This window comes from Tachysurus fulvidraco, chromosome 5, assembly GCF_022655615.1.
Source record: "Tachysurus fulvidraco isolate hzauxx_2018 chromosome 5, HZAU_PFXX_2.0, whole genome shotgun sequence".
NCBI classification, from domain to species: Eukaryota; Metazoa; Chordata; class Actinopteri; order Siluriformes; family Bagridae; genus Tachysurus; species Tachysurus fulvidraco.
The window spans coordinates 23,217,131-23,243,660 of NC_062522.1; the positions used below are offsets into that span (position 1 = coordinate 23,217,131).

Genomic DNA, 26,530 nt, shown 5'->3' on the forward strand with positions numbered 1-26,530 from the left:
CAGTACACATTAGGACACTCTGGAAATATGACTACATACTTGTGTTGTTAACTGTCCCCATTGCCATTTTATCAACAGTAAGCCAATATCTTTAATAATCATTTATATGTTGTTTAAAGTACATTATGAAAAAATATTTCTGTCATGGAACAGCATGATTGTAGCTTAACCAGCGGATTTTTAAAATCATAAAAACATTCCTGTTCCATAGGGAGTGAACACTCCAGTGAACTGAAATCATTTTGTGACTGAAATAACACTTAAAATGTTGACTCTCTAATCGATGCTATGGTGAATGAACTAGAGAGCTGACTGAGATGCAAGATAGTAAATGCCAGGATGTAAATGTCAGCAAATGAAAGCTTACATTCTGACCTATCATGACATCTTTTCAGCATATAGCTAAAACCAAAAGAATTGGTTTTACCGTTCCAATATTTTCAGAGGGGTCTGTTAATACATTAGAAGGGACTATAACTGAATTTACACTTGTGTGTAAATCAGTGTCAAAAATATGTTGCACAGGCTTGTCTCAACAAAATGATGTCCCATGTCTTTTCATATGGGTAATCAAATTTCATGGTTGCCCCACTTTTCATGTACCATTACTTAACAGGATTAAAATGCAAACAAAGCATTCTCCTAATTACAAAGCATGAATAATATACACTAGACAGCTTAAGAGTTACTGGGGATGAAAACAGTCACAATCCTTGCCAAAAAAAAGTCTACCTTGGAGGAATTGGTACACAACCTAGCAAAGTATCTCGGTGGCTAGTTAGTCTTATTTAAAACACTCCTCATAAATAGTGTATTTGTTCTCTTTCTTCATTATTTAGTTGTTGTGCTAATCTAGAAATTATATACTATATATATATAATCCAAAATCGAATTTAATTGCTAATGTTAAATTTATTATCTTCGTAGCTACCTGTTAGCTAATTAACATCATTTTGGAATGTTCAGCTTGTTGGTACACTAAATATTCTGTTAGACGAAATGTGAAGGTAAAATCTGACAGCACACAGGTTGTATACCAGTCTAGTTTGTTCCCTGTTTCATTGACAGCTACAGTATAGACCATATTGCTCATGAGACCCCACTGAGTGCAGAAAAAAGAAAAAAGGGAGTAACACAGAAGAAATAGATAAACCTACATGATCTCTCCTCCCAGTGCATAACTAATCTACTTAATTGCATTATGAATTCACTTTCAGTTTAATTACGACCAGACCCCTGAATATAGGCCATGTCTAATGGATATTACTTTTCACTTACTGCACTTTTATAGTTAAGAGGATAAGTTTCATTATGTGTCTTGTTGGATGAGTTGAAATGTTCTTTTTAAATTACAAATGCTGTGCAGCAGAAGAGAAAGTGTGATGACATGATAACAACTAATCGTGTTCTTGCCAGTTACAAATTTGCATTGAACACCTTTTATTTCATAACTTGCTATTTACTTAGTTTGATCGATAGTTTGAGTGACTATGCTGTGGTGTGCTGTGGAAGAAGCTGCAAAAAGAGAGATGCGACACAACTGGATAGACTGGTGAGGAGAGCAGGTTCTGTTATTGGGACAGAGCTGAACTCACTAGTGCCAGAAGCAGAAATAAGGCCCCTTGACAGACTTCTCTCCATCATCTACAAAACCAACCACACAACATATTCACCAGGCAGATGAGAGAGGAGTGTGTTCGGTGATAGACTGATGTCTCTGTCATGCTCCACTAGTAGACTGAGGAACTCATTTGTCTTTGTCCCCCTGGTGATTAGACCGTGGAACATCTCTCAGGTATGGCAGGAAGGAGACATACAAACTGAGGAGGGACTTAGTACAGTTTTTTCATCTTCTGTGTGTGGGTGTGTGTGTATATATATATATATATATATATATATATATATATATATATATATATATATATATATATATAGAGGAGATTCAAGCATACAGTAGGAACATAAAGGCAATAAAATTTCACAAACACAGTAGCACAGTAAACCCCCCAGCCGATATATATAATATAAAATGTACTAGCAGCAAATAGATAAGTAAGAATAGATAAAAACATATTGTTTGACCTGTACTACCACAAAAGTGTTTTAAATATTTTACAATTGAATCTATTCAGTTCACTATTCAGAATTCTTTACTTTTAAATCATGTCTAATAGACTCTAAAAAGTAAATGCCAATTTTTGCCCTTCATATGACTGCCTTTGCACTTTCAATCATTTTATGCAGCAAAGGGATTTAAAGTTTTATGCAAGTGCTCTACTTTTTTTTTTCTTCTAATGCAAGTCCACACTTGAAGGGGGTCATTTTACAACCATACGAAATCTCTGTGTCATCCAATAGAGGGGAGTGTTTAGTCTTCCAGCCACCCCTAAGTGGATTACTCTTCAACCAGGACATAGAAGTCTGTCTGAGTGCCCTGGGCTGGAGATACGATTGTGCTCCTCCTCTTTCCCTTCTTTATCCCTCTTTCCATTATCCCTCAACCTAGCATGAAGAAAGGATGAAGACTCTCCCCTTAGAAGCTGTGTGTCCAATGTAGCCTCCAGATTAATTCTCACAGCTCTGAATATATGGTTAAAAACTGGCTTGCAAAGTCAGAATTTGTATTTTATTACAACACTTTGATGAACTTTAAATTGAGTTGGATGAAAAGTAACAGTAATGATTGCTTAAAGCTCCTGGCAAAGAAATAAACAAACAAACAAACAAACAAACAAACAAACAAACAAATAAATAAATAAATAATCTACACGATTCAAGACTATATTTTTCCTAATTACAATTGAACTATAACTAAAAGCAGCATGTTTTAAATGTATGCATATATAAAAGGCATATCATATAGCCTACTGAATGGAAGCAGTGTCTGTAAACATCAATATAAACAGTATGGTATTGAAAAAGCATATAAGAATGACAGATCCACAAAGTCACAAAGGTGGTCTGGTGTTGTATTCTGTACATAGTTCTAGCAGCATCATGCTCATTGAAGGATCCAAAATAAAATAAAATTGCACTATTCCTTTGAGCCAGCTTAAAACACAACACTGATCAGCATAGCATGGCACTGTGACTTGTAGGAGCAGCGGGCATATTGTTCGGCTGGTTTAATAAAAATAGATCAAATGTATTGTGTTCTCATTTATGTATGTATTATGTGCAGTATCCACACAGTAGCCAAGATTCCACCCACTTTTTGCACCTTCTTAATTATTCATTTTGCAGAAAATCGATACATACCAGATCATACAAGATCAGAATAACATATTTTTAGGTTTATCTTGTCAGTTGTTATTTTGTGACTTTATTATACTAATATGGAAAAGATTGTCAGAAATTGTAGTCCTGGCTTTACCTTATATGTGAAGGTATAAATATTATTATTATTTTTTTTTGTTTTGTTTTTTTTGTTTAAATGTGTTAATTAGACAACAACACAGCTTTCCTTCTGTACTGTCCTTTACTGTCTTGGTACAATGTAAACCAACATTTTCTAAATCATAGTGCAGCTGCTCTGCTAATTTTCCATCTTTTCACAGGTAGAACTACTGTAATCATCATTTCCACACACAAAACACTACAATACAACGTATAAAATCATTCAATTCAAACTATATATAGTTTTGCTCACATTCAGACACAATGAGGTGGACTGAACAGGAAAAAAGTGACTTTAGTTGCTGTCATTGAAGAAAAAAGGTAGCTGATGAGATGGCTAACCCTAACCTTAACCCTGATCATTTTTGATTCAAATATAATCCTGCGCAACTTGAATCGGCTGAAAGAAAATATCAGAAAATGAAAATTCAGAAATCTCTTAAATTAAATAATATTTTTGGAGTTGATATATTCACAACAGAAGCTATAGACATAACAGTAATATAAACAGTAAGAGCCAATTATACAGCATAAATGAGTTGCCAAGGGTTAAATAAATGGCAAAATATAAGCAGCTACTGCTATGTAACACAACCACACGCTATCTGGAACAACTCATTTTTATTCGCAGCTAACTACATTAGCATTTTTAGTCAGCCTCCAATTTTATGTGAGTACTCAAGATGAAGTGTTTATGAAGTGTTGATGTCTTGTTGCATTCTCTGGCAGAAGAAATTGTCAGATGTTCTACACATACAATAGCTGGCAAACAGTATGTGTTACTGATGCCTTGTTTTGTACAGCCAGGATGTTCCTTTATCCATTTAAAATAAGAAAACGAATAAATCAGTGGTAATCTGCACATATATTTGCTAGGTAGTTGTAAACATGAGTTCATTAAAAAACAAGACATAACACATGTGAGATCATCTTTGGAAACATCTTGATGCCCCCAATCAGTTTAATATCCTCAGGTACAGAGACGTCAAGCTATTGCCAGGTTATCATATATTGAGTCTTACAGTATATACGTTGTTCTTGGGTACATGTTGTTTGAATTCAACAACCTGCCAGATGAACCTTGATCAAGACAAGGCAAAAAAAAAAAAATCAAAAATCAAAAACCAAAGACTGTAAATTGTGCCTTTTAGTGCACAGTCCTCCCAGGCTTAATAATATATCATCATGAGTGACAATGCTACTTACAGTAAATTGTTTTTGTGCTGTTCTAAGGTGACAAGGAGAAACCTGAGCTCATCAGAGATGTTGATGTGAAAATTATAGCCTTCATATTGCATATTTAGCCGACACCTGTGTTCCACCATCTGTGTATTTTCTGCAGAAACAGGTGATGGAACATATTGAATGCTGTCTGCCAAGTCAGTTTTCCTTGACTCCAATTGTGCACACAGTAGTTAGGAAATGGTCTGCTTGCAAAGCCCAACTTGCTTGGTTTGTTGAGTCTTCTGCTCGTTTGCAGTGTCCATCTCACAACTTTCATGCAGTAAAAGACAGCAACTATGGTCAATTTCAAATCTTCAAAACACTTTATTTGGTAATGGATTGATAATGAGAATGGAATATAAACTCCATCCTCTATAAAAGAATAGAATAAAAAGAATAAAGAATAAAAGAATAAAAAGACCATAAAAGGAATAGAAACACATAAATTCAATAACATAGACAAAGACTTTAACACAAGCACATATCTTAACGTATAGGAAATGTACATATGAGGTTGGGCTCCCTTTTGTGTTTGGTTCCTCTCAAGATTTCTTCCAAATACAAGGTTTTTTCTTGCCAAAGTCACAGGCTCATTACACAGGGATTCATTTACATTTCAAATGGATAATTTACAGTATATCCTGAATGTGTATATTTCTGTAAAGACAGTATGAAAAATGTCCAATGATAAAAGAGTCATACAAATAAAATTGAACTGCTTTGAATTGAAACATAGCCAGCATTCCTAAGACACTGAGCAAGACAAATGTCATTTTAATTACATTACATTAAAATGTGGTGGCCAGGTTCGATCCAAGGACTATATATTTGAAATTCTTCATAATCTTCATCTACCAAAAATGACAATGTGGCTATTCCTATCTGTCTATGGCCTGTGTACTGTATGTATTAGCTAACAGGAGTTAATAACAAACTGAAGAAATACATTGATTATGCCTCTGAATACTGAATATCATTAGCAATAAAAAATATAGTTAAAAAAAATACTAAAAAGTGATCACCACTCACCAGTTTACTTGTTGCTGTCAGTAAATAACTAGTGGATTTTATCAGTATATACCATTTATAATAAATGTGGCAACAAATAATAAACAAACAAACAAACAAATAATAATAATAATAATAATAATAATAATAATAATAATAATAATAATAATAATAATAATAATAAACTTTCCATGAATCGCAAGTGTAATTGTTTCCAAAAATGTTAAGAATCATGAACTGGTGGGAAATACAAGGTAAAATAGAGTTATATAGAATGCTAATCCTAGATGTCTTCCCAGTCCAAATACAAACTGTGGAAAGCATCTCCTTTTCAAGAAAATGACACCGTTATTATTGAGGTTGGGAGACTGACTTCCACTGAAGTATTACAGTCTAATGAAGTGCTTTAATTGACTCCTTTGAAGGCTACTGTCTTCATAGATGTCCCAGGGCCTCTCAAGTTAATAGCAGTGATGGACCCGTTTTAGTGACAAAGCTTTTAGCAGCCATTTTATCGAAGACATGATGCTCTTTGCCACTGGCAGTAAAAAGTGTGAATAGAAGACTAATAAAGGCCAACAAGAGCAATTTTCTCTGTCAGCAGTAGCAGAAGATGTGCATAAAATACACCACACCAAACGTTTCCTTTTTTAATAAGAGCTTTCACTGTGAACCAGTATGTCATGCTGAAAACTAGCATTAGATATAAGGTACTTAAGTTGACCAGATGTACAGAAGGTGTATTCTAATTGAAACCTTTAGTTTAAACTTTTCTACCGATGCTTAACAAAATGCATTATATTATGAAATTAGTGATATAGCTTGAAACAACAAATGCCATAAATGTCTTGATTTGAATTACAGCTTTGGTAATAGTTCAACCTTGATAATTGCTGTATTGCAGAACCATTTAGGTCAGTGTGCTCAATGATGAACTGTCTTAATATGACACAACTGCATTACACACTGCCCATAAAACAAATTCACACTACAAATTACACCTATATCATCATAACATACACATCAATACAATGGATGTAATGCAGTGGCAGCCTTGACAGGTGAAAATGAATTCATAAGCTCTTAATATTGTCTATAGATTGATTCTGGCTAGATTTAGTATTAGAATTGGCTTCTGAGCTTGCCCTTAAAACCTTATGTCAAGCTCTAGGTCTTTCCTTTAGGCATTGCATCATTTCCCAAGAGAGGCATTAGGATATTTAATGCTCAATAAATGTGCGACTGCTGCAAATGGATCGATTTCTGGGGGGGAAAAAATGTTTGAAGGTCAATCATATATATTCATACAAAATAAGTCCTGATATGAAGATTTAAGTGCTGAAATTTAATTAAACATGCAACCAGAAAGCCTGTGCATAAATCCCCCTACTAATTATCCCTCTCTTGAAGGATAATACCGTACATTGCTTAGTAATTAGGTCTGAACTTACAAGGTTGAAATTGCTGGGCTGTGACTCCTAGAGGAACAAAATACTTTAATTCAAAGAAATCTGTAAAGACATGCCCCAGAATACTACTGATTGCTTCCAGACTAGCATTTGCCTGTTAGTTTTGTCACAAACTCTTCAATAAAGCCATTCAAGTTACAAGTCTATAAGCAGCATGAATCTTTATAAAACATTTCAGGAACATTCAGACAGTGGATTCATGCCAAGGCTGTGAGATAATGGCTAGAAAAATCTTCAAACCGAGTGGTCCTCAAATACTTCTTGGGTGTTCTTGGACAATATACAGCATATTCTATAAGGGCACAGTGGCACGGTGGCTTAATGGTTAGCACTGTTGCATTGCATCTCTGCAGTTAGAGTATTGATTCTTGCCTCTACCCTGTGCTGAGTTTGCATGTGCTGTGTTTCCTACAGGTACTACAGATTCCTTCAGAAGGCCAAAGAGCATTAAGAAGTGGCTGCCATCAGAAGAACTTAGATCAAATTATTCTGATTAATATAAATGATACAATTAAGCCCACATGTTTATTTCTTAGAAATATGCCTACAAATGATGAATTATTACAGAGAGCCTTAAGGTGGGTTGAAATATGGTGTCCAGTTTAGTTAAATAAAGAATATCTTGCATTTTTTTTTGCATAAGAACATTATGCTCAGGCTAGAAGCAGGATTTCAGGTAAATTTCTAAACTGCCTTATATACAATTTTACAATTTTAAATCAGTAACTAGCAGTGTGAAATGTTAAAAGTTAAGGAATTTAGAAGAATGTTTCCACTGAAATGCATTATAGCCTGTGCATGAACTCTGAGATTACCATTTGAATCCTGTCTTTACTGGTGTACTCAAAGAAAAGCTGTACATCTCCTACACTTTGACACTAACCAAAGACAAGGAAGGCAATAAATTGAACAAAAATGTTAGACAAAGCATTGTTGCATTGCTGAAAGACCATTCAATGTCCAGGACAAAGCAGTATAACTTCCTTTTGTTTTGGCATGGAGACGTTTTTGTTCCTTTTAAAACCAAATTCCATGAGTGTTTGGTTGGGCTTTACGTTGCCCAGTGTAATAGTGTGGTGCATTTACAAGCCTTAGATGACAACCTTGGCATTTGACACGGGCTGATTATCATTGGCACTACAGTGATAGACAGGATATCCCATGAAGGAGTGCATTCCATTAGTAGCATTTACTAGTTCTTTGAGATTTCTTTAAGGGTTCATTGGTAAACCCTTGCATTAGGGATCATAACTTCTAAAAAGGGTTCTAGTTGAAAACATTTCCAGCAGGGAAATACCACATAGCACTTTTAAGAATTTTCCCAGGGTTGATACCTACTTGAAAAAAAATAGACATTAAACCAGTAGCTGACAGGTTTAAACATACCCAGTGCTGTAACAAAAATGAATTATAGTTACTTCTACCATCAACTACACCAGTATCCCTGCTAAACACCAGTGCCTTGATTGCAGGAGAGAGCAAATTCTTTGGTCCAAAATCTAGATTGTCCAAAGATAGATCTGGTAAAACTAGAAATCCTCTACAGCAGCAGCAATGCTGTAATATAGACTCTGGCGCAGAAACACTTTACAGCTGAGGAACACCAAATACCTCGGGAAGTAATATTCATTTTTAAGACCAACAACCCATAAAATGTACCTTAAGAATGCAGGTAATTAAAACGTACGGAATATTAGCTGAAAAAGAAAAACAAATGTTTGTTGCATACATATATTGTTCAATTATCATTGTGTTCACTACAAGAAGTAATTTTTTGTGTCTTTCTTTAGATGCGTATAGAAATCTACCTTGATTTGATGGAATTCTGTTGCTAGTTACTTTCACTGCAATGTCATAAAACAGCATGAAACAACAGATCTTTGCAAATAGGTCCATGCACTGGTCAAGGGTCAAACAGCTAGTGAAGACAATTTATGATAGTTGGCTATTCTGCAGTAAACTGTGATTTCTATTTATCCCCATTCTTTTACAGGAATGACTGGACTTGCATGATGATATAGTCAGTGTTATTTCTTTTTTTTTCTTTCATGCTTAACAATGTAGAGATGTGTCTTCTGAATGGCAGTATAAAATTCAATTCTACTGAATGCAGAACTAATAATACAACAAGGGATGGTATTATTGTCCATATTAATATCCAAATTAGCCTTGCTGTAGCATGGCTGAGACAAATCTATGTGTTGCTTAGCAACACTTTTCTATACTTCAATCTTTGTGATAAATCCTTCAAACAACTTCATCTTTTTAAAGATCTAAAGATCAGCCTCAATGAGAATGCTTAGTAGAAAACAGAAATGGCTAGGGGGCAAAGTGGCTTAGTGGGGGCAAAGTGGCATCAGGGTTGGTGGTGAGGGTAGGTGGTGGGACATGCTTCGGTGTTAACTCCAAGTTCTCCGGTTTCCTCAGCCCAAAGAAAAGCTGACTGAAAACTCTTAATTGTCTACAGTGTATGAATCGGTCTGTGTATGATTGGATTGTGTGATGGTTTGGCACCCTGACCAGGGTGTCCCCTACGAGGTATCCTGAGTCTCCTGGGATGGACTACAGGCTCCCTGTAACCCTGTGTAGGATAACCGGTATGGATAGAATAATTGATACTGGCCCAACTGAAAAACCATACCTGGGGCATGTTAACATTTAAATAAATCCTGGCCCAGAACTGCTATCTAGTTTGTTTAAGAACTATCGAAATCAATTCCAACTGTAACTTAAAGATACTGCATGAGGAATGTAGCAATGCGTAGTGTGTGGTACTTAAGTTGAAGAGATCAGGCCCAAGTCAGTCTTGTGTGTTTTTCTTCAGTATCCAGCTTCTATTATATTATAATATCTTTTGTGTAAACTGTATGCTTTGTTTTTTGCAGTATCTTGTAAAGGGCAACTGAGCACATCTGATATAAAATATTTTACAAGTTGTCCAATTTAAAAAAACCTTGCTTAGATGATCTCATAAATGCTTGAATTCATTCCTGGGAGGACACGCCAATAACCAAGTAGTACACGCCGCTCCAAAAGGATTCATCAAGTTATTCTCCAAGGTCTACTAAAACCCCAAACCAAAGTTGTCCGTTATAAAGAGAAAAAAGCTTAATATTTCTCAAGCATTCCACTATAAAACCAAAATAATCAAATGAATTTTGAAAGCAGTAGAAAAGAAGGGAAAACGCATCCATTTACAGACCACTCCAATTCAAAAATGCTTCTGAAAGCATGTCAGTGTAGTTTATAGTTTACGACTCTTCTTCCCTACAAATTGAGGGACCACTTAATATTCCAGGACAAGGCCATTCATGTATTGAGCACTTACTCAAATAGTTAGAAGTGCTCAGTGTAATGAGCTTGCAGTTATTACTGTTTTACCTATAAGATGATTTGTGTTTTACTACAGGCCTAAACACACCAACACAAAAACAACAAAAAGTACATCATTGTATGTATGTGTAAGTGTCACTGTTCAGAATTCATCGATACAAAGTGATGGACAGCTGAATAGCTAAGTTTTAAATTGAAGAAATACACTAACAGGTTGGATGTTCTGTGATTTAACAAAATCTAATGTCATATTCTGTGTTGTTTCTTGCATTTTGTTCACAGTTTGTATTGTAGGTTCCTCATTCCACATATTGAATAAAAACATTTAATTGTACAGACATTGCTCTCATTAAGCAGTGAGTTCTTCTGGGCTCACAGTCTAGCAGTATTACAGCTTTACCCTTGGAAACATTCTGGTTTACTGAATAACTCCAAATCTGAGCCAATGGAATAATGAATACTCATGAATATGTGCCATTATCCAAACCATGTCTCTGCCTGATGTGTATTACACACATGCTTCTTTTAAAGCCTTGTTGATTAAACCGATTGAATTTTCTTCTGTGCTATATTTTCCATGACTGAAGATCTTCCTTCTCTTGATGGAAAAATAAATATGCAATGATTTTGACATGCAAAAGGACATCATATTAGACATATTAATGGTGATTTTTGACAGGCTTTCAGTATTTGGCAATAATAATTAGTGTTGGCAGACAAGTTAAAGCCACATTTGGTGTGCAACAAAACACCACAGATCCCAGTCCAGTAAATATCCAGAATCATATTTATATAACTAAGAAATAGAACATGGTGTGCTGTAAGGAAGATAATCAATGATGTGGTGGTGTGACGTATCCCAATGCAAAGCTACTGTTACTGTTATTCAAACAGGTTTATGTCCGATTTGCAAAGCCCTGAAACTGGAGAATCATAAATAATAAATGTTAATCATGTATTTACAAAAGGTTTCAAGATAACGATTACACTGGACATATATTTATTTACATAGGTGTTACAAAAATTATTGAACATAAATATAATAAGGTCCTGTAATAATTTGGAGAAACACATTAAACACAAATTTGACACAGTATGAATATTTAATTATCTGGTAGTGCTAGCACATTGAAATAGCTCCATGGATCTTAACTAGTGTCTGATGCTTGAGGTATGCAACAATGATGCAGCAATATTTTTAGATCATCTAAATGTCTAGAGAACTTTTACCAAGTTCATTGCACACTGCACCAATAATTCCTCTGAGCGCCTGAGTAAATATGAGTGCAGAAAATACACACACCTTTAGTTACATGTTGATGTTGGTTTTATATGCTAGAGGCATCAAAATAGTTGCATTTTGCCAACAGCTGGCTGTACTTTGGTGCTCTATAGTTTCCAAAAAGATTTTCAGCAACAAACTTGAATGACTTCCATGCAAAATTTTAATGGTCCAACTGGAAGATTTTCAAACTGCCAGTCATCGATGACCTATTTGATTTCTGGAACGATAAAAAAAATGCTTTCTGTATTTTGCCATCTGTTATTTTGGAAAACATCTGTCTCAAGTATTGGCAACCTTCAATTTCCTTGTACATTGCTTGCAAGATTAATATGAAGAAGAGGCAAAAATATCTTTGTTGGGTTGACAAGTGCTTTATGCTCCACACATTTCAGCCCTGAAAGCATATACTTACTGCACGGTCAGTGCTTTTTAGCACAGCCGCCTATTCGCAAATGAAACAATAGTACTAGGTGTATCTAAGCTGCATTTCTATGTGCCATGTCAAAACCGTTTGGGTAACAAATTATTTGTTGACCAATGATGTTATAGAAATGACCTGTTACACAAGAGCAACATTTTAAAATATGAGTCTAAGTATTAGACTTAGCGTCCACCGTTAAGTCTCGATGAAATGATAACATAATATGTATTAGAACAAGCAATATAAATATGTGGTTTGAATTACAGGTGGTACTGCAGTCAGACCCATGTTGACACTGAAAATGAATCAAGATCTTCTGAGAAATCAGATTTAAGAAATAAACAATGCTGTGGTATCAATTCAAAGGTTATGATGGACAGCAACATCTGTGAATCGTTTTAAAATTGTCAACGTTTCTTACTATAATGGCTACTAGACTTGTGTTTAATTTTCAATCTGCATTTAAAATAGCAGTCATTAAACCAGCCAGATTTAGAAATGGGTATCTTTAGATATTCATATTCCCACTGAGGGACAATTATCCAAAGAACTCATTTGCCAGATGCTTTAGCTAAGCAGTTGAGGGTAAAGTGTCTTAGTCAAGGACCCAATAGTGGCTCTCTGGCAGCACTGGGATTTGAACACAACACAAATCACACAGAAGCGCAATTTGAGCGAACACTGTTGTGCTTGTTAAGAAAAGAAAATGGTGACTATCTTTTTATTTAGATATTATTATGTAGCGACATAGTGATTTCTTTCATGTTTGACAAAAGAGCCATGATGATATCTGACTAGGACTGTGAATGTGAAGTGTATGCACAAAAGCAGGTCCACTATAAACAAGAGTCAAGAGTATTAAGAGATGAAATACCAGGTGCAACAATGCTTTGATTAATGGATTAAATCATTTACCACAAACCCCACAGACATGTATTCACAATGAGCATAATATTTTATATATTAAGTCTAAAGTAATTAATTCAGTCTTGGCCGGTCTTTATTTTGTAGACCTTGTATATGTGAAAAAAACAGCAGGGTATTATTGAATTAATGCCATATAAGAAGCTTCTGTATTTTATATAAAGCACAATACATCGAATTTTGATAAACAGCAGAAGACCACATCAGTTGAAGACTGGAAAAAGAAAAGGGTGATTTTTTTTCTGTCCAGTTTGCTGAGTGTGTACCCAGGATAGCCTCATGTTCTTGGCGGACAGGAGTGGAACTTAATTATTTTTTCTACTGTTGTAGCTCATCCACCTCCGGCTTCAACGGTTTGTGCATGCTGAGATGCTTTTCTGTTTAGCATGGTAGTAAACAGTGATTATTTGGGTTACTAAATCCTTCCTGGAAGCTTTTTTTCCCCCTCTGATGTCTCTTACTGTATAAACAAGGTATTTCTGCCCACAGAACTGTCACTCTCACAAAATTTTGGCATCATTCTGCAAAAACTCTCTATTGTGTGTAAAAATCCCAGATCAGCTGTTTCTGAAATACTCAAACCTGCCCATATGTCAGTGTTATTCAATTAATTTGTCATGGGGAGCAGTTCATGAAAAGCATCCCAAATTAGGGGCCAGAGAGATATGGCTTGCAATATAAGTGATGTCAACAATATAGGAGCCCATGTGCCATATTTTTGCACTATAAGACACCCAAGTAAGCATTTTTCCTACATTTAAATATGATAGTGTTTTATTTTCAAACGACATAGATGACCAAGTAAACTTTTTCTACATTCCACAAGTGGGTAAATCAGAGAGCCCTATCACACTCATTTAAAATGTAAATAATTTAACTGAAACGTAAGTACACATCATAAAGTTCCCTATATGGAAAATAGCATTGTTTCATGATATTTTGTGATAAATTGTTTTATTATGCCTATTTAAACTATAACATCCGTCTCAATAATTGGCAAACAGTGGTGCTGGGTGGTGAGGGATGTGTGATTACTCGTTTTAATGGCATTTGATGGCAAAAGAAATAAATAAATCGGGAAATCAGTGAAACATTTTACCGAACGTTTAAAACTGAAGGAAAGATATAACGGAGGAAATGATACTAACAAAAGTTCTCATCTGTCATCGTGTCTCACAGGATGTTTGGTGTAAACATTAAGGGAAGTTCCTGACCTTATCTGCTTTATTTTAGGCACTGAGCTGCTGCCTAAAGCATTGACTAATTAGATTTTGCTGTATGACTGCAGGAGTACCGTAGACTGTGATGGTGGATGTAAACCCATCCAGGGATATTTTGCCTCTAAGTGCACCATGTCCGAATGTGATTCCCAGTAATATTAGCACACCAAATCTTTCAAAAATCTTTCTAATATTAATTTGTAAAAATAACTGAATAAAACAAAGAGTTGAGTTTTACCTCATTTGTAAACACGTAATCCCATGTTGTGTTGCAGCTCCTAATTTGCTAATCCATAATGTTAATATATCAGATTTTGGCCCTGATGATTCTGAACACATTTAATTACAGTATAATCATTTGAGTATAGAAAATAAAGAACAAGAGTTCTTAAAAAAAAAAAAAAAGATCCAATAGTGTGTCTGCTTATAAAACACTACAACTGAGTGAATCTATGTTTTATAATAATTTAACATGGTTTATTATCAACTTTAAAATGTCATTTTTTTTACTTTTAATGTTGTTGCTATGCTAGAACATAAGGAGATATTTATACTAGAAGACTCATGGTATATTTACAAATGAAATACAGGTTCTGTCAATATGAGATTTATATTGTAACCTGCCGCATTTTCTCAATAAAAATAGGCCCTTAACATTGTCTCCTCAGGAAAGGCTGAGAGTGAGCCAAGAAACCCAAGCACACTGGCCTTATCAGTCAACAGCTGCTTCACTCTTGCATTCTTCTGCCGTGGCATTTAAACGACGACATGAGGACGGCCTTCCTGGACTGCCTGGTCTAATTCAATACCGATATGAAAACATGCCAGAGGCGACAAACTGGAGAGCGCGCTCAAAGTAATCTCAGTCTGCATCAAGAGAATAAGCCATTTTGGAATTGAATGCGAGCAGCTTTTTGTTTGGCTTGCATGGCATATTGTTATCTCCTATTAAACAATGTGTGCTCCTCTTTGTGTGCGTGTGTGTGTGTGTGTTTGTGTGTGTGTGTGAATCATTCTCCGGGGAAATAAATCACACACAGTGGTCTGCATCAACCCTGAGGAAGAGAACCATCAATTACATTCCAAAAGACACTGAAGAGGGTGAGACTGAATCAACCTTACCGCTACTATTAGCATAATTATTCCTCTGGACTCACGGAGATCCAAACGCACATGCCAGCGGATTGAAAAGCTCTTGTAAACAAATTTAAATTGTTACTAAAGTACCATGAATTGCATGTTTTTGAGGACTTGCTCTGTTATGTGGATGTGCCATTGTGAATCGCTGTGCAAAGGGAAGGGTTTCAAACAAGCAGAAAGGATTTGTTAAGCTCGTTCACTCGGAATGCTCACAGCTGGATGAACAGAAACAACGCAGCTCCATTAGATACATGGGGTTGCTGTGGATGCTACCACATAGTTAAGCCATCTTCAGGGTTTCTAACAGTTTGCACTCAAGTTTCTGTCAGTGAACATTTGAAAGGTTAAAAGAAAGACAATCTTTTTCCCCCGTGTACATAATCTCACTTATGACAACACAATAGACAGATATTAAAGGGAAATTACTTATAATCATTTACATTTTATAGCATTTAGCAGACGCTCTTATCCAGAGCCTTACATTTTATCTCAATTTATGGGGCTCAGCAGTAGCAGCCTGGTAGACCTGGGATTCGAACTCACAACCTTCTCATTGGTAATCCAACACCTTAGCCACAAGACCACTAGGCTATCACACTATTCAGTGTCAGCAAGATGTGAATGCATTCCCCCAGAGGAGTCTGGTACCTCTAAAGGATTTTTCCTTATGTCATCCCATGAAGTTTTCCCCTGGCCACCGCTGGCTTGCTCATAAGGGAGGAATTAAAAAAAAACGTAGAATTTATATTGAGTTAATAGATTTCTGTAAAGCTGCTTTGTGACAATGCCCTATAGTCAAATCCACTATACAAATAAAATTGGACTAAATATACACACACAAAGCTTTTAAAAAAAAACAAAAAAAACGGTTGCCTGTGGGTGAAGTGATGTCTGATATGGTTTGTGGTTTTGTGGAATTATAAAACGATATTAATCTCTAGGTCTAAAATTCTTAAAAGAAAAATGTTCTGCATTCATTTTCAGGTTAAAGCCAGATTCATCCAGAAACATTTCTGCCACAAATAATGCAACAAAGCTTATCAAATATAAAACAATAATTTATTATTTCTCCCATTTTACAAGACATCAAATTGTGTTGGTAACTAAAGATTTGCTGTTATTTTGATTTGATACATGGAGTCCAATACAAAAGACTTTTATTCATTTATTTATTTAGTCACTCATTTTTTTCCCACTATAAAGCATTTTGTAAAGGGCCAATCCTGACACTAAATTTGTTTAAGACCAATTTGTTTACCTCCATGATTGTAAGCTATATACATAAATAGAAATCTTATTAAATGTCTTTTGCAAAATGATAATGCACACAAAGCAATTAAAAGTGTTTTTGCAATACTGCTTCCTGTGTCTCAAGATTTCTCTACGATTTTGAGAACTGTACTTAAATCAGCAGATTAGTGACTATGTCTTCATTTTGTTCAAGAAAATAAAAACACAATGTTTCTTTACAATGCGGACTGATGGACAGTTTACCGTATTAACAAAAGGAGAACTTGCTCTCAGAGGTATGCACCTTTAAGTTGTCTTGACCTATTTAACAGCTGTAACACAAATCATGCAACCGTTTGAAACAGCACCTTTAAAATAATTAGAATACAGTTGTGTTTGTAGTGTTGTTGGAAAAAAAATGTAACAATGTTCTCGCCCAAGATACTGTATTGGCCATGAAGCTAAATACACTGTATTACTTTAAATAAGCAAATGAATGCATGAGAAGTAAAATACTGAAAAACTTGTAATAAAAATGTTGCTGTTAATTGTTTTATAACAAGTGGTCTTTAAACTGTTTGTAGAAATCTTTCAGAAAGGCCCAAATATTAAGAAAGTTCCTTTATAAAGCAAAAATCCTCAAAAAGCAAGCACGACATAGAAAGTATTATGCAAAACCGTTGTGTCATTTTCTCTCCTCCAAGTCCGTTCTCTGGAACTCTCATCGTACCTCAACTGCTGATCACAAAACCCTTCAAACAAAGATACTACTTCCTTATTTACAAACATTGCCACATTGAACGAGGCAGGATTCTCTACCCCAATCGGTAGTGTCTTATGTACACCAGCCAGAGCCACCAGCTCACACTGTAGTTACTGACAGCAGTGAGTTGTACACTCGTGTCCCATCTGGAGACCTCGCACCATGCGTGAGCAGTTCCTGGATGGTCATCCAGTTATCGAAGATCTTCTTGTTGCGCTTCTTCATCATTTTTTTGTGACTTAGTTCAATAATGTTGACCTCCTTTTTGTCGTCGGGGCCACTCCCACTTTGCTCCTTCAGCCAGTCTGTACGACTCTGCTTCATGAACTCTCGACGTTGGCGCTGTTCCTTGGCACGAACAGCATGTTGCTTACGCTCCTCCTTGCTCCAATAGCGGCCCATCTTCAGCTCACTGGCTGCGTCGTCGTCTGTGGTCATTCCTCCGCTGCGTTCCTCTCGTATGCGCAGGGCACGCTCCTTTAACAGGCGGTCACGTGCTGGCCTTTTGGTGATGTACCGGGTACCATCGCTGCGGATCTTCACCTTCCACTCTGCCTTGGGCTCGGCAGAGACAGGATCACGGCACATGCTGGCAAGACTCAACTGGCTCTGTGCGTACTCCACAGCTGACTTTTGCTGAATCAAGTGCATGTAGCTTTGATAATGCTGAGCATGTGCTGGGATGTGGGCATGCTTGTAGGGAGAATGTGGCTGGCTGAGGCGATTCGGCTTGCGTTCTTTGGCCTCAGAATGGTGGCCAGCATCAGGCTCTTTCAGAGGAGCAGTGTGACTCCTGCTTGATCCAGAAGACTCTTGGACAGGTGACAGCATGGACCTCGGGGCTCTGGCATTAGTTACAGTACCTGTTACAGTACCTCCTGCACTGGTTTCTGCAAGCCCTTCACTGGCCCGGCGTAAAGAGTTGTCCGGTGAGAGCTCTAGGGTAAGTGGTGTGCTTCGGCAGCTCTCTCCTGTATTATAGGCACTTGAACTATCCTTGTCTGACTTCTCGGGGAGCTCGCTGATGTCAGCCAGTTCGTGGCGCCGTGCGTCCACGCTTGTGTTGTAATTGCGAAAGCCGCTGTTGTGCAACATCCATGGCTGCTCACGTAACTGCTGCGTACGGTGTGCCCGCACAATGCTGAGGCATTCTAGTTCAATGTTACGCAGCTCTGCATTAAGAAGCTCTAGCTCCTTGTCCACGTCATCATCCCCTGCACCACAGAATCCTTGCCTGCCATCTACACCAAAGCTGGGCCAGCTTATGGCCAAGCCACCCCCACTCCTCACCTGGCATTTAAGCTCCAACAACTCCCTGAAGCGCTCACACTCATCAGCTGGGAATTCACCCAGGAAATCTGCATCAGTGTAGTCGGCTGAGATGAAGGACTCATTGCTGAAGGGAAGGTCACTGCTTCCCAGTGTGTCCTGACTGTAGGCCAGACGCCTGCGACTACCCAGTGTGGTAGAGGCACTGGTCTGGTCATCACAGAGGTTCTCCTGCTCTGAGCTCTCGTCGTTGCGGGTGCTTTCATCTGTGCGGCCCACACCACTGTCCTTCTCGTGCTGCTGTGAGAGCAGTGTTCCTGTGTCCATCATGCCTCCACCCTCCACAGGTTTATTCTGGTAGGGAAAAAATAAGACATTGGAATTGACTTTTTTTTTTTTCCCCTAACCTGTCTGTAAATTGTTCTGTTCTTGTTCTAGCTCGCTCCCAAGAATTTCACTCACCAAGGCACATGTGCCAATAAAGGTGACTTGACTTGACTTGAACTTGGAAAATTATGAATGTTGCATAAATTATTTAGATTCCATTTTAATATTTGTTTTGAGCTTTTACCAAGATACTGATGAGCAGACTATAAAGGTGGCCTGCTCAATAGTTCTGAGTAGCTTCTGCTTTGCACTACATAGACATGTTTCTACACTAAATACTATTGGGACAAAGTTGGTGAATAGTGGACGAGAATCTCCTTGGCGTCAGAAACAGAAAATGTTTGCAGTGGGAAAGAACATGAAGTTAACATATGAAGTTCTCTCCTAAGCTTTACAGAACTGTACCAGTCAAGAATCTGCTTTCTTCAATAGAGTTTAATTTGCACAGGATTTCATTAAAAATCAAAAGTTAAGGGGCATATTAGCTATTGATTCTAAAAGCCAGACAAAATTCCTACAAAAACAACTCACTTCAGGTCATTTATCTGCCGTGATGGGGTTAATGGAATGACTGACTGATGACTGACAGAGCTGGAGACTACACGCAAGACTTTTGACACGTGAAGAATGTGTCTGATTGACTGCTTACCTGGTGAAGCATGCTGGCAGTGAACTGCATGGCCTGATGATGCTGCTGCTCGAGCATGTCCATGTGCAGATCATCTAGGAAATCGTTTCTGTCATCTTCCATCCATCCGTCATCGAGCTGTATCAGAAGACAAATGGGAACAGCCATCAATCTCAGCCTACTATGAATGGTTACATTTGTCCTAAACAGACAAAGGTTTCTTTATTCGTTTTTTTTGGGGTTTTTTTTTGCATGGATTAGAGCTTTCAGTGCATTTAGAGCAAAACAGTGTTAATGGACTGCAATATTTGTAATGTAATATGCAATAAGGTACACTTTATATAAAGTGACAGAAATGAAATTCATTGTAGACAATCTGCAAAATGCCTCTAGTGGATTTAGGCTACATACAGTACACTTCAATGTGTGATATGTATATAGCCTTGGTTATTGAAATGTATATTGAGATGTGTATATGTGAAATCTTGTAAATATTTTACAGTATACTGTTTTAAATGTCCTTAATTCCCTAAAGGTCCCTAAATTATGTTGTATTGTATACCAAAAGGTATCTTACCTTATCAATGTATCTTACTTTATTTGTTAGGCAGACTGTTTAAATCCTAGGGATCTCCCCTGAGACCTCTGAAACATGCTGAGTAACTACAATGGTGAAACCATTGTACTGTGTATTGTATACCCTGAGCCATCTCCGTGGGCAGCTTTGGTATTTAAAAAAATGTACGTCATAGTATCCTACTGGGAAGTGAACTAATTAACATAAGTTGTAACTCAGTACAGATGTTTTTTAAGTTTAAGTTTTTTTTTTTTTTTTTTTTTTTAAATGTCTGTGCTAAAAATACGGTGACGGCTACCGATGCCCTAAAACGTAGAGACAGCAATTCCTTTTTGGTGATGGTGTGCTCATGTTTGAAATTGCTTATATACCTGTATCTCTGGCCGAGCCACCAGCAGGCACACGTTCTGGTTCTCTTCGCTCGTCAGCAGAGCCACTGCCTCCTCCCGATTCTGCACCTCTATGCCATTGATCTGAATCACAGTCACATGCGATGTAAACTGAATGTCAATGCACTGGTGTGTAAAACATAGGAGTCTTGTGTGTATCCAAGCAAAGTACAAACCTGGATGATTCTGTCCCCTTCTCTGATTCGACCATCTCTTGCAGCAATGCTGTTTGGATCAATCTGCCAAAGAAAGAATCAATACACCTGTTTTCAGCAAAAGCAAACTTTATAAAAAAGTTATAATATGCGTTATTAAAATCAGATTCATTTAATGCATCAATTCATCTAAATGACAATCTAATAACGTTGACAGTCCCTTTAGTGATTTTGCGATTGCAGAAAAGAACACGCTCCCAAGCAACGGTCATGATCGGTGTAGCAGCTTGCAAGTTTGCAAAAAAAAAAAAAAGCAGGTTTGAACCAAGATGTGTTGTGTGACATTACAGAAATACATTCAGCCAAAGCCCTCTTTCATTCGTCAAGCATCAACACAGCTTTAATTACATGTGATTACTTATGCGTCTTCACGGATTTAAAAGAAGTTTAAAAGAAGAATTCTGTGCTTGGAAATTCACTAGTTCAGGTAGTTTTCCAAATATATATATATATATATACACACACACACAAGAAATTCACTAGTTCTAAAAATATAAATATTTTGAATACATTTTCACGAAAGTCTAAAATTCTATAAAAGCTTTGCGGACATTCTGAATATATTTCCAAAAATAATGCTAATTACAATCATTCATACAATCACTTCAAGAAAAGCAAGAAAAAAAAAAACGAAACACACACACACACACACACAAAACATATATATAATAAAATAATGTTGCTTTAGAATGTTTTTTATGAACAACAAATTAATGCAACCACAAAAGAGCCCACCTCACTGACATATATCCCAGTTTCATCCTCATCATCAGTCCTATAGCATACAGTCAAGCCCAACTTGTCCTGGATATTTGTCCTGTACAAATCCACTTCCTGAAAAGAAACAAAACAACTTGTTCTTCTTAATCATGCATATATCATTATACATACAGAATACATTAGCATATATAGTACATTACCAGTGTTAACTGACATATAGACATCAGCAGAACAACACAGGCACTGCCCCTCTTATCAGTCTCGCAGGCTTTTAACTGGATTGGAGTCTTTTATTTTTCAGAGTCAGGGCTGACAGGATGAATGAAGAGCTCAGAATAAACACTAGAGTCGAGCCTCATTTATCACTTGTCAACACCTGTAATCGGTAAAATACAGATTGCTATTTCCAGGAGAGGAGGCGGATCGAACGGCTGACTACCCAAATCTCCTTCAATCTCCTCCGCCTGCACTTCAGTGCAACCGGTTCAGATTCAATTTCTACCAAGGACACTTGTGCTAATAGAATGTCTTATTCTTTAATAAATCTTTCTGGTCCATATTTTACACTGCCGTTGTTCTATCGTATCACATGATCCATCAGTGCAGCCTGAATGTATGTGAAACCTGCCAGCAACAGGAATCATTTTTCAGTCTTTGAGCCAAATCATTTTTATAGTCCAAACTGGACCAAAAATTCATAACAGATTGACTACAGTTTGATTTTAAAACTGACCTGAATTGATTTTCTCCATCCTCAAGTGTGTATCTTGATACAACCAATCATCCATAAACTCCCGTTAATCATCATAATCATCCAGCAGATTTGCATTTAAATGATGCCAACTAAAAATAAAGCTTTGAGAGAGCTGAAAGTGACAACTAAATGACAAACTAGTGCAATGCAGCTCAGTCATCACGGTGCACCGACTACAACGGGGACACACTGTTCTTTATATAGTGGCATTTCTTTTATTCTATTTAAACTGCTGCCTTGATTTGTGGATTTGCTGAATGTTTTTGCTTTTCAAGCTGTTGAGACATGATGAGAGAGATACGAGATGTGAAGATGTGTACGCTAAAAGTAAAAAAATAGTAGTTGCTAAAATAAATAAATAAACAGAAATGATTAGAATAACAGATACAATGAAAAATCTGGGTGTATGTACATATACTAGTGTTTCTTTTTTTAAAAATAAATATTGATATAAATATATAGTAAAATAGTTTTGTACAAATAATCATTCAGTTTGTGCAATTGAAAGTTAAACACAATTTGAAATACTGTAACTGATCAGCAAGCATATGATTTGAAAACCTATGGAATTCGGGTCACATTGGTGAGTTGCCTTAGTACTACTTTTCATACACACTGCATTTAAATGTCCTTGCTAAATACAAATATTCATTAGTATAATGCTTGATAATTAAGGCTCTATTTGTGAAAATGCAAATTTCAAAACTATAACAGAGGAATATGGTTTTCTCCACTATAGCTCGCCCCATCATGCTTCCCCTCACATCGCACCTGAAGGCAGGACAAGTTCAATGGTCATTAGGGAAAGGACTATTTATTTGGTTGTGAGAAAGGCGCAGCGTCGCTTTGGCTTTTTCTATTAATCATTTCTGTGTTTCTGTGGCCCCACGGTGAGTTATGAATGCTCCTCAGGGCCAATGAAATGTCAAAGCCTAGTACTGTGTGCTGAACATCTGTCTAAAAAAAAAAAAAACCTGAACTTCACCTCATTATTAATACACTGAAGACCCTTCAGACATCTCATTTTTCTAATGCCTCTGCACTGTGACTGCAATTTCTTCGCAATTCGTCTCCCAATTCTAATTCGTTTCATGCTTCACTTGGAGATCGGAGACCTGGAAATCGGTGACATTTGTAAAAGAACAATCTCACTGATGTCTTCAATAGGACTGGCCTGGATTGAGTTCTAATGGACTGGCTTGTCAATAGAATGGATCTAGTACAGGGGTGTGTACCGAGTAAACTGTCTTAATGCTGCTGCACTGGAGACAGACAGGCTTTAAGCTGTGCTGTTAAGAAGGCTACAGTGACAGAGCAATAGAAATATATCTTTATTTATGCTCAGGGGAAGAGCTGGAGTGGAAAAGTGAGGCAGAGAGGGCAAAAGAGAGAGCGTGGGAGTGGAGAACCCGTTGGTAAGAACAAATATATAACAATTCTAAAATTAAAAGGATAAGAATTTGTGTGAGTGTTACCTCATACTCGAGTTCCTCTCTCTCCATATCTTGTTGCATGGTCTCTAGGTAATCATTCGGGTCGAAATATTCATGCCCAGAAGGGTGTCTGTAAAAAGAAAATCACCGCCATAAAACAGCTTATAAAATATACAGTACGTATACAAACTTTTACAGGTTCTAAACATATTTCCTCTATGACATGAAGGACGATTCTGCACTCGGGTCTCCATTGTTGACTATTTGATGGCTTTGGCAGGAAGGAATTTATGTATCTACAATGAATAAATCTAGAACGAATTCAGAAATTACGCTGATGTTCTTACTTGTTGCTTGAAGGCTCATGGTTACACTTGCTTATATAAGCGTTAAAAGAGTGGAAATTATTCCAAATCACACTCTCTGGTGATGCTGAGCTGTGAACGTGTACCTTTTGAAATGGCTTCCTCTCATGGTTTCTTCCTCATATCGTCTTTGTAATCATATTACTGTAAAGCTGCTTTGAGACAATGTCCATTGTTAAAAGCGTTATACGAATAAAATAGAACTTAATGAATGCTTTTGATATAATCAGGGTATAATTTTAATGCAGGCCCTAAAATTACTTCCAGTCCTTGATGTATTCATCATTTGGAAAACCATGCATTACCGACTGACATATGCTTCAGTGAAAGCTCTCATAATTAACCTCCAGATTCGCACATGAACTGATAGGTTAATGTTCCAAGGGGAAAGAAAGAAGGGTGGTTAATTAAGTGAAACCGTCAGTGAAATCAGATTTAGTTATGCACTGGAAATGTGAGTGCTGTTTAGTGGAGAGCAAGAGCCAGTGTGAGTGAGTGTGCGAGTGAGTGAGTGAGAGAGAGATAGAAAGTTAGAGACAGAGATATGAAGCATTGGGTCATCTAGAGAGACTAGAGTAAGAGAGGGAAAAAACCCAAACTCCTCAGTTCCCACATTAAAATATTCTGCAAGATTTCTAGTGCTATTGAACACGATTGCTAATTTCTCTACAGGATTGAATAAAGTAAACTCTACACCGTATTATTGCATTAAAAAATAACTTAAATAGATTAGATAAAATGCTTTAATTACAAAAGTAATGGGATAGAATGGAGTAGTCTAACTTTTACAACCCTAGATTGTTGTTTTTAGCTTTAATTACTTTTAAGTAGAAATGCATCCTGTAAGGCATGGAATCCAGCAAATGCTTTCAGCACATCAGACCTGGTACTAGAGAAAACACTATGGTAGAGGCAATATATGTATGAGACTGTAGCTCGGTGTCTTAGTTTTCTAATAATTTTATCGTGTAATTTATGGAAATTAGTTAATCTTAATGCACCTCATTGGACTGGACCCTAGTAATGTCAGAAAAGGGACACTTTCCACACATTTTATTTCCACCCTCTGCTTTGATTTGCCAAGAATTTTAAGATTTTGTTTAAAGATTATTGCAAAGAGATGTACGAGTCTTCTCATTTTGACAAATTCAAAACAAATGTGTTTTATCTGTCACTTTAAAAGTCATGAGGAAAAAAAAAACACTTTAAATTGTCTTAGTTGGAGTCACTTACTCATATAAATTAAAAGTTAACTATTATCACCTTTCAGTCATGTTACTTTCTTATCCAGTCCTTTCTTAGCTAACAATTTAATATAACTCATCTGTTATAAATTTTAGTTGAATGCCACTGCAAAAGAGCATCAAGATCCACAACGGATGAATTATTTTTTGGAACTAAATGTTATTTACTTACTCGTATGTGCAATATGTGTAATCAAGTCTACTCTATGTAAGCAGTCCTTAAAAATATATATTTCCTTCACTTTCCTCATTCAGACAGGCCAGACGAGGAACCACTCACCCTTCAGGCAAGATGTACTGATCAAGTACAGGAGGTGTTGAGGCAGGCAGCTTGCTGAGAGCCATAATGTGCTGGAAGGTGATGTCTGTCTGTGTACTGATGTCCAACAGCTGTGCATCCCCTTCAGGTCCGGCCAGTTTGGGCTTCCTGCGCAACACCTGCACCATGATAGGCTCTTTGGCTGCACGGAAGGCCTCTACTGCCTGCTCATGTGTAGCGTTGGACAGGTCTTTGCCATTTACCTGGACAAAGAGTTAGAGAGAGAGAGAGAGAGAGAGAGAGAGAGAGAGAGAGAGAGAGAGAGAGAGAGAGAGAGAGAGAGAGAGAGAGGGAAAGAGAGGGAAAATCATATTAATGTTGTCTTTTAGAGCTAAAGTATTGCATGAGGAAACTTTGATAAATATTGAGGTATGGAAAGCAAGGGATATAGATGCATTACAGACACATACTGTACATAAATATTAATATTAATAATAATAATAATAAACACTGAAATGCTGCCCCAATCCATGACCATGATCACAGTATTATATATTATATCAATCTCTTCTCTAGCATTACTTCTGAAACACAGCTGGTGCAGTCTCCCATCCCTGAGCTCTCAGGAGCCTTCTGTCTACCTCAGCAGGCTTTTCCTCCATAAGCTATTCTTCAATTGAAGAGCAAGAACAGGGATGTGCCACAAAACAACAAGAACAAAAAAAAACCCAAATATATATATAAAAAAAGGATGAACCATAGAATGGCACAGAGCAAAAAAAAAACAAAACAAAAAAAACAAACAAAAAAAAAACGCTAATTGTGTAGTAGGAGTATTTGAATATAACACGTCTGCACAGATTGACTGATTTGATTA

At 36.8% G+C, this 26,530-nt stretch overlaps 1 protein-coding gene across 2 annotated transcripts in view; it reads right to left on the bottom strand.

Moving 5' to 3' along the window:
* Positions 1-16,614: 16,614 nt before the first annotated feature.
* Positions 16,615-26,530, bottom strand: part of pdzrn3b (PDZ domain containing RING finger 3b) — an 89,145-nt gene continuing 79,229 nt past the window's right edge. For both annotated transcript variants that reach the window (XM_027147299.2, XM_047814184.1), the window contains 7 exons: positions 25,675-25,916; positions 23,828-23,915; positions 21,614-21,712; positions 20,840-20,902; positions 20,646-20,747; positions 19,719-19,835; positions 16,615-19,036 (listed from right to left, as the gene is read on the bottom strand). In XM_027147299.2, coding sequence (XP_027003100.2) covers positions 17,513-19,036; positions 19,719-19,835; positions 20,646-20,747; positions 20,840-20,902; positions 21,614-21,712; positions 23,828-23,915; positions 25,675-25,916 — 2,235 coding nt within the window. In that variant the 3' untranslated portion in view covers positions 16,615-17,512. The remainder of the gene's footprint in view (positions 19,037-19,718; positions 19,836-20,645; positions 20,748-20,839; positions 20,903-21,613; positions 21,713-23,827; positions 23,916-25,674; positions 25,917-26,530) is intronic.